The 9,832-nt window shown below is 40.9% G+C and overlaps 1 protein-coding gene across 1 annotated transcript in view; it reads right to left on the bottom strand.

Annotated features, from left to right (window-relative positions):
• Window positions 1-2,424: 2,424 nt before the first annotated feature.
• Window positions 2,425-9,832, bottom strand: part of vsig8a (V-set and immunoglobulin domain containing 8a) — a 9,751-nt gene continuing 2,343 nt past the window's right edge. Inside the window, exons 3-6 of the mRNA XM_010775155.1 lie at window positions 6,956-7,108; window positions 5,797-5,919; window positions 2,955-3,096; window positions 2,425-2,458 (exon numbers count right to left, since the gene is read on the bottom strand). Coding sequence (XP_010773457.1) covers window positions 2,425-2,458; window positions 2,955-3,096; window positions 5,797-5,919; window positions 6,956-7,108 — 452 coding nt within the window. The remainder of the gene's footprint in view (window positions 2,459-2,954; window positions 3,097-5,796; window positions 5,920-6,955; window positions 7,109-9,832) is intronic.

Here is a 9,832-nt window from a genome sequence, read left to right on the forward strand (position 1 = left end):
TGGGGTCTACAAATCCAAGGATGAATCGACAGCCAGCCTGTGGGACGCAGACATAGGCAGGAATATATTTCGAGCCACAATGTCTCTGGGGACTTTCCACATTTTCTCAAGAGTGATCCGATTTGATAATCGTGACACAAGAGCTGGCAGACGTGAGAGAGACAAGCTGGCAGCTATAAGGACAGTGTGGGACAAGTGGGTAGAGCGGCTTCTACTTCTCTACAACCCAGGAACTAATGTCACAGTGGATGAAAGGCTGGTGGCATTCAGAGGTCATTGCCCGTTCAAGCAATACACCTTCGAAACCGGCAAAATATGGCTTGAAAATATGGGCAGCATGTGATGCAAACTCCAGATATGCACTAAACCTGCAGGTTTACACTGGAAAGCCAGTTGGAGGAGCCCCTCTCTGGGGCTTCTCCAACTGGGTTGAATCAGGGCATGAGTCAGGGCATGAGGGTTGTGCTCGACATGGCACAGGGTCTTTGAGGTCACAACATAACTTGTGACAATTTCTTCACGTCCTACAACCTGAACCTGAAGCTCCTGAAGAGAAAGCTAACAATGGTTGGAACTGTACGAAAGAACAGAACGGAACTCCCTGCCGAAANCTGGTGATCAAGAACAGGGTCCCTCAATCCTCCAAGTTTGTGTTCACAGACACCACAACCCTAAAGCACTCTTAATTGCTGTTACAATAAAATACTTTCAATACGAATCCTTATGACTAATTTGGCTTGATTCTAAGTGAACGGGTCAATTTGACCCTGAACAGAAGAGGTGTCTATTTATCAACATCAACCAATTGTAAAACAAGTTGGAACATTTTAAAATTAATTTAAAACATGTTATGTCATGCTAAACTAATGTATTTTATATCAACGTTTTTCCAATGTAAAAAAGAAAATAGAAAAATGTGTTTGAATGTATATGTTTTGAGAAAAACGAGTGACCTATTCTAATGGAATCATGATCTGTGAGGGGTGAATAACACAATTGCACTAAATATTGATTTAATTGATAGTAATAAAAGGTAGAAACTATGTAAAAACAAAAATCTGGATTTTGGGGCTTCTGACAATTTTTGGATTATTAAACATGCACTGGGTCGAATTGACCCACGAATATTATTGCTGTTACAAAAAACGAATATAACAGGAGGGTAAAAGCTTTATATATATTCACGGGGTAGAGGGCAAGCTGTGCTGCCTGCTTCAAATGAAAGATAAATTGGACAAAATAAAGGATCACACTACAGAAGGGGAAACTGTTCCAACGCATTCATGTAACTGAGCTAGGATTTAATCTTGCCATACAGGGACGAAAAACTATTTTTGCTATCTCACATGGTTCATTTTGAACTGCTGCAACAGTAGCTTTGTAAGCTAACGATTATAATGTGTTCACATATAATATTTGAAGGTCAGATGGCAGTCATTTTGTTCTGCTGATTCCATCCCGAGGGACTTACAACGTGTGGCCTGTTATTAATAAAAGCATCTCTCTATTTAAACACCTTTTATGCCACCTATGTATTCACGATGTCTATGGTCGTACAGGGGAGGAGGTCAGGAGGATTAAAGCCAGAGGGAAGAAGCTGCTTTCTAGGTCTAGTGATTGACATTAGCTGATGCTTTGATCCAGTAGATGAGCCTATTGGAACAGTTTGCAGTCAAGTGTCTCGCCCAAGGACACTTTGACAGGCTGACCCTGTGATTGGTCAGAATCCCTCCTGTCCTCGGTTTTGCAAACACGATTTTATACACATCAATTTAAAGTCTAGACATAGTCAGAGACAGTGTTGGGGTTAACAGGCGTGTTACTGTAATCAGATTACATGTATCTGTTACACGCTACTGTTGATAACAGCAGTAAACACATGACAGATACTAAGCACGACACACACTTGAAGGTCTTCTGCATAAAGGGAGGACAGAAAAATAAATCAAACGTCCCTTTTCACTGGAGCAAACATGGCAGAGAGAAACAGACGGGAGTATTTAAAAAACGCCATTTTTAATTCAAGTTCCAGCTTTGCTTGCTCATTATTTCTGTTCCTTCCATATCATTTAAAGCTGTATATTTGGTATATGTATTTACTGAGCACTATGTATACAATATAATTCAATAGACATACAGTAGCCGAACAAGGGAGGGCTTATTAAAGCCAAAAAGAGGAATTTTGAAATGTAGTTTCCGTGTTGTAATAAAAGCGTACATGACTGCTGCGAGTCTCAGTCGGGAACACTCAGCAGAGCTTGTTGACAGGGTCTCATGTTTGAACTCTCAGGAACGATGGAGAAGATCAAGAACATGTTGGTAACTTTTAATGACTTCTACTCCGGCTTTCAGGTGAAGCAAACAGCGACTGATGCTATTTATAGTGTCAGCCATTATATCTGCATCAGTTTACCTGAAGAAAACTCAGTTCACTTGATTCTGCAAAGTGTGAGGCTTCCTGTGAGAATGAGACATTGGGAAATTAAATCCTAACTTTTGGAAGAACCCTACCTAACCCAGTGTTGTTTCAGAGACATGTCTATCACCGTCTGTATCGACATGTTTCTTTGCTTTTTTCTTATTTCTATTCAACTCTGGAGTGTTGATTCTATTTCTATCTGGAAGCTTTTGAGTGTGTTGTCCCACATCTCGTAAGAAGCATTTTTAATTGCCTCTGTCTTTTTATGTGTGGTTGCTGATGCCTTTTCATGTGTTTCCTTAACTGTGTCGTAAACCAAAACCCATATTATGCTAAATAATGCAAATGTGAAAATGTGTGTGCACGATAATGTGAAATCCATATGTCCAAGCCCTCTAACAAACGGCCAGGCTGCTGAAACCACTCCACACTGAGAAGTTTCCTACTGATTGGACTTGAGCAGAAACTCGCCAGACACTTGGAGGGTATGGATTTGTTCCCTCAGTTATCTGACCGCCCTGCTGCTCTACAGTACCTGATGTCGTTGGAGAATTCCTTCTCAAAGCCCCGTCTGCTGCTCAGCTTCCAGAATATGAGCCCGATGAAGACCAGTAGGATGAAGATGAGGAGCAGAGAGCCCACGATGCTGCCGACGATCACCGCTGCTCTGTTTGGAGCTGTGAAAACAAGGAATCAATACAGTGGGAATCATCCATTATTGTGTTATTTTAACTGCGCAGTGCAGTGGTGACTGACCTCTCCAGGGAAATAATGTCTTCTCACAAATCATAGATACAGATTGTATTGTCATTTTCAAATAAATATGTGTTTGTCTTGTCAAAGTGTCTAAGACAATAGGAAATTGGGAACAACGCTTATTTGTTGCTTCCTTGCCGAGAGTTAGATTACTATAAGAGTAACCAGGGGCGCCGTAAGGGGGTGAAAAGTTAGGACGATTCTGACTAACTAGACTGTTTAAGTAACCAATGTGATTATCTTTTCATGGGGCCCAAAATCCCTGGCGGCGCCCCTGAGAGTGACCGTCATCTGTAGGCTAGATCTACGGCAGCTATAGGTACCTTAGTTTAGTACAAAGACTAGAAAAAGTGAAAACTAAAATGGCATTTTGAAGAACGCAGGCTCCCGCCAAGGTCTAGATGTTGATCTGACTAAAGGTCAAGGAGGGTACATTTTCCAATAGCCTTCTCTCGTAATGTTATTCAACATGAAACTAAAATGAGATTAAAATGGAATCAGTTCTTTCTTTGCTAATGCTACACACTACCATCTTATACATTTCATTAAACAAGTGCATTAATGAACAAAGAAACACCCTCCAAGGCTCGCTCATCCCTGACATAACTATCTATCAGTTTATATATTTAAATATATTCAAACATTCGGATTCATACATATCTTGATATTACAAGGGATCATTAAAGTGTGTCTTCCCTCACAGACAGTAGATCACGACATCACTCAAATGTTAGATCTGGTTTGTTTTATTTGTACAAAGATGTGTTTTTATGAGGGGTTACATGGAGAGCTATTCTTTGCACGCACACACTTACTTCCCCAAGTCTCTGTAGGTTGCATGGCAACCTCACGGCGATGACAGGACTTTAGAAAATTTGACTATTTCTTGATATTTCTCTAACTCTTGGTGAAACCTAATAAGCCAGCAGGCTCCTTTCATTTCCCTCGTCCTTTAAGGCTTTGTAACAGGCTTAATATAATTCAATTACCCTTCCAAGCATTTCTCTAGACTAAGCTATATATTAATTGTCTGAACAAACTCAAAGTATGGAGATAAATAGCTTTCAGCATGTTTATAAGCTTCAGACGAAAAAGAGGTTTCTTTTCATCTCAGAATGAAAGGGCTAAATTGGTAAAAACATCCACTACAGAGCAAGAAATTGGAGAAAAGCCTGAAAAGTTAGAGGAATTTTTAGCAGAAGCCTTCATATTATTCTGTAATATATTGTAAATCCTCTTGCAACACCTCTAGAGGGGGGGCCTAAGCCTAAGGGTTGGAACCTATGATCTAGCACAGCACCCTGCATATGAAATGAAAGTGAGTGATGCTCTGCCTGGAGCTGAACGTCTGAGCACTGTGACTGGAATCTATGGATCCTGCTGGATGTAATATAAGGGTCTGCTCCACTGATCAGGAGGCACACAAAGACACAAATGTGTTATGAATCTTCTTTCGTGTAACGTCAGAGGTCCAACTCGGTGTCGTGTAGCCATGCCCGCATCTCTGGTCCTACGGCTGGCTTCCGAGGGTGGTCTATATAAAGGGCAGGTGGTTATTATATGTTCGGCAGTCTGTTCAGGGTCACCGCACTCGCATGCAGAACTGTCTGCCAGGCCGCTCTTCTTCATTGATGTTTTGAAGCGACCGACCCCAGTTCGTAGACGGTTTAGTGTGGTCAATTTCCGGCGTGGTAGGTCGTCGCCTATGGCGCCATCTCCTGGGTCCCAGATGTAGCGATGGATGCGGGAGGGCCCGGCTAGCTCCCACTCCTGCCTCCAAGCAGCCGCCAACCATGCATCTCTGGAGAGGTCCTCAGAGGTGGAATTGAGAATCTCTTGTGCTGCCTTGTTGAAGGGGAAGCGGGACTTGAGCCTAGAAGCGCTGCTCTCGTTGTTGTGTTATGCAGGATGTGCCAGTCATGCTTTTGGGCTTTCCTGGCCAGGGCGAGTGTGGCAGCCTCCCGTCGTGTTATGAATCCACAGAATGGAGAGTCTTTTGTTTCTCTGAAGAATCACAGACTGAGTTTCCTCCTGGTGAAGCTCTGCCATGTCTCTGTCTTCTTCTCTTCTTTCTTGTTTAGAAGTGATACTGCACATCAGATATGCCGTCAAAACGGAATGTCCTCTTACCTTTCACAGTGTGCCAACTTAACTAATATGATCAGGTGCCTATATGAGTGCACTTGTTGGCTGCTGCTGCCCTTTTTCTTCAGAATTTCTCAAGCTAATAGGAGGCTGTCGCCGACATCACTCATGTTAGACTCAGCGACTCAGCAGCAGGAAGTCAGAGCTGATGGGATAAACGCTTTGTCTTCTGTGAATAAAGCAATTATTCGCAATTGACTGTGACCTTATTCCGTCACCATTAGACAACTTAATAGGGAGCACACATTAATGTTACAGTGGTTAGACCCAGTGTAAGAGATCGTGGCAGAACTACAAAGAGAGGAGACTAAAGGGAAGGGAATGTGGGTCTTTCATGTTCACATGTGTGCGTCACGCTGTGTGTGAACAGGGACTTACTGTGTGTGTGTGTGTGTGTGTGTGTGTGTGTGTGTGTGTGTGTGTGTGTGTGTGTGTGTGTGTGTGTGTGTGTGTGTGGGGGGTGTTAGTTGCCTTACGTTTGTTGGCTTTCAGGTTGATCCGGCAGTGTGCGGCTCCTACAGCATTGTTCACTTCACAAAGGTAGAATCCTGCAGAGCTCTGAGAGTGGTTTCTGATTCTCAGCTCCCCACTCACGCCGTCTGAGAACACATGAACGCCCTCCATCACGGATTAAACAACGTACTGTACATGAGCTGCACATACATGGGGATACAATGCATGAGCTCTTAGGCTTTCTGATTTTACACATACAGTATGAAGATGTTTGAAGAGGAGGAGAGCTGTTGAAGGGCTATGATGCTTATTTTCAGGTTAATATTGATATTTGTCTGCCTCTACCGTGACATGTCTCCGTGCTTTAATGTTCAAAAAGCTCTTTATTTTTCTCATACTGCCTGTGCTGCTGCTCTAACCAATAGAAGCATGAGTGTTACAGAGTGATGTCACAATGTTACAGAAGTAAATAAAGAAGTGAGAGAAATACCCTTCCTTGGAGGGAACATTAAGATTCAACTTATTGTCACATAGTACAGGTACTATGTAACAAAACGGTTTCTCTGCATTTGACCCATCCTAGTGTTAGGAGCAGTGGGCTGCCATTATGTAGAGCGCCCAGGGAGCAGTGTAGTGAACGGTGCCTTGCTCAGGGACACCTCGGTAGCACTTGGTATTTCCGGGACTTGAACTGGTGACCTTCCAGTTGCCAAGCCAAGTCCCTATGGCCTTAGCAGACCATTTACATGCACAGGAAATGTATAACCCCAAAAAGCATATTAGGGTTCATTTAACACACATTTTTGTTACCAATGTGGACACGGTGCAATGCAATTTACACTCAAAAATGTCAACTAGATTTTATGTATATTTATATTATAAAGAGTGAGGGGGATAAAATGCATCCTAAGTTGATTATTACCAGTTTGACTGTAGATTTCTGTGTTGCGTATCAGTATTTCCTAATTCCTAGTTTTTTTAACCTGACTTTCTATTATTTTCATAGAATTTGAAACATCTGAATAAATAATGAGTTTGGACATTCGTTAATCTTGTAAAGTCCACACCGTACATTCAAAAAGAAAATGTGTTTTCATTGAGTTCTTAAACAGCTGTCCCCTGTCCTAACACACACTCTTTGATCTGCAGTAGCACCATGACATCAGCAGAGGTCACACTCACCCTGTGTAGCTGCAGTGGGGAGGGGGCCGGTGCTTTCTCTCCTCCAGCTGTACAGTAACGGAGTGGAGCCTCCTGCAGACAGGCAGTGTAGAGAGACAGCCCCCCCGATCAGCTCCCCCCCCTCCACCCAGCACTGAGGCACTGACGGCTTGGCTGGAAATCATACAACAAATGGATCATTTCACTTCCATTTCTATTCCTTTTTCTGGAAAAAACCATACAGCTTTTTAGCCTTAAGATGAAATTGGAGGAACCATTTAAAACCACCCACATGTTAGATGGTTGGCACCGACATTTATGCATTTTTATCTCTCAAAAATCCTATCAGCGTGCACATAAATAAAGTATACATTTGTAAATCGATAGGCTTGATGGGTTAGAGAAGGCAGAAACATGAAGTACAGTCCAGTTTTGGGAGATGAAAGAAGACAGCGATTGGTGGTGATTAGAGTGAGATGTATTGCGATACTCACTGACAAAAGAGCTTTAAATCACAACATTTCACACATTGGACTGAGTTGTTCCCTATTTACATTATAAAAGACGGAATCCTAGCTATCTACTTTCAATCGCTGCATTCTTTGAAGCACTTATCCTGCTCAGGTTCATACAAAAACCCTGATCTATAAAATGATTTGTTTGCTGTTAGGCTGAAAACAGCTTCAGGCTGTCTGTTGATATGGGAGCCTTTGAAGCAGATATTTATTCAACCATCTGCTAGTTTTTATCAAGCGGAAGGTGATATGATTTGATCGGCTTTGATACGGAGCAAGAGTGTTAAGAGAAAAGTCCTGAGAAAGACTTTGGGTAAGGCACCACAGGGTCAGCTAAAGTTCAACAATGGTTTATGCTAAATAAATCGTCCAAATGTTTCTTCCATAAAAATGACAATTTTAAAATGTTCGGAACTCTAAGCGTCAAACAGGGCGACATTTGACTGATTCTTGTAAATGATACTGAACTCACTCAGGCTAAAGAATATGTAGTGCTTTGGTTTGAGGGTTTGATTTTGGATTTGAGTTTTGAACCCTTAATTTCAAGTCTTTACAATCTTGTCCTATGGAAAGAATAAATCAGATCTGATGGGGAACGTCACATTTCTGTGAGACAATTGTGTTTTTTTTTTGCCATATTGTAAACCTTGTTCCTTTCAATACATCTCCCCCCTTTTGAGACTGTTTCTGACATGACTTGTTATTCTAGTTGAAGTCTAAGTGGGCAGATAATGAAAGAGAACTTTGTGAAGATGAAAGAAAAGATGTTCAAGGCTGGGCAGTTTGGTAGTGAATTGTGAAGCTTTTAAAAAGTGAAATTAAAAAGCTCTTAAGGTTTTATGTTTAAAGTAGTTCATGTTTGAAAGTTGTGATGGGAAATAGATTTAAAAAATAATCTTCCAATTACATTTTATTCTGAGGAACATTGTGTCCCATGCTTCTGATTTGGGACGTAATCATGAAACATCTTTGAAAGGGTTATTTATTAATGAGTTCATTCATAATACATATGTCTATTAATAGCTGATCTCCTGCTCCATCCGAGTTACTGCTCAAGCTCTTCAGGTCATATCAGCTGGGATAGAATTACTAACAAAGAATTGCTAACAAACCACTTATATACTAATAAAGGACAGGCCTATCTAAAGCCAGTTGAGTAGCACTTTAAATCTTTTGGCTCTATGAAACCCGATGTACATATATGATTCTGTTTTCTTCAAGGGTATACTTGTACTTTTACTAGTCCTTTATTAGAGATGTGTCGGTTGCTTGTGTTTGTTTTTAGTGTCAGGATGGAACCCTTGTCTTTTTCTCTGCAAACAGAATCTACCTACGGTTACAAATAAATAACCTGAACCTGAACCTGAACCTGATCTTCAAGTTTGTATCTTCCTGGTCGAATGCACTTATTGTAAGTCGCTTTGGATAAAAGTGTCAGCTAAATGCAATGTAATGTGATAGAATCAAGTAAATATTCAAATGTCAAGATGAATACACTGATAAATGGATCTATGAAGTACATTTCAAATGACTATTGACCTTTATTCTCTAAACAACAGCTCAATCTGTATCTATTGATTTCAGAAAAAACAGCCCTTTCCAGAGTTAGTTAAGATGATTGATTTAAACACAATGGTCGAAAACTGTGTACATTTTGACCATAAAACGGGTGAATGGTGTGAAAATCAAGTTATATTTTTGTTTTTGCAAAGGAGTAAACACTGTGTTCTAGGATAGCATTCTGTTTTTTTTTTTTGCATTTTATTAATAATAATCACTTGAGAGAATTTGACCTGAATTTAGGGAGCATTAAATACACATTTTTTGTATTTTATAGAACAAACCCTGACTTGAGAAAGCCTTTAATCTCAACCGACACTGAGAGAGCAATTCAATTAGTTCTCCTTGACATTCGTGTGACCTTGAACAAAACTGACCCCCACAAACCACTAATGGATGCACATCAGTTTGGTAATGCAGTAGAAGTCTTAAAAGATTAAAGTGGGCATGATAGCAGGAACCACCAGATCATGTTTGTAGTAAATGGCAAGTTTAATGGATACTGGCATGTGACAAGGAAACGTAACCTTCATGGAAATAGGCAACCCCAAAATGATTGTGGCTTCCTTCTCCTTTAAAGGTCACCTATTATGCAAAATCCACTTTTTCATGTCTTTTATACATCAACATGTGTCCCCTCTGCGTAAAGAGATTCTGAAAGTTTCAGGAAAAAAGATTCTCTCTCTTTTTGTCCTGATCCATTTCTATAAAAACCTGTCTGAAAATGAGCTGATCAGATTTTGGCCACCTTATGATGTCATAACGAATTTTTGGTTTGTGTAACCATTAGCCAATCACCAACCAAGGTAGCCCCCCCCCCCCC

The sequence above is a fragment of the Notothenia coriiceps genome, unplaced genomic scaffold, assembly GCF_000735185.1.
Source record: "Notothenia coriiceps isolate Sejong01 unplaced genomic scaffold, NC01 NC01_scaffold00015416, whole genome shotgun sequence".
NCBI lineage: Eukaryota > Metazoa > Chordata > Actinopteri > Perciformes > Nototheniidae > Notothenia > Notothenia coriiceps.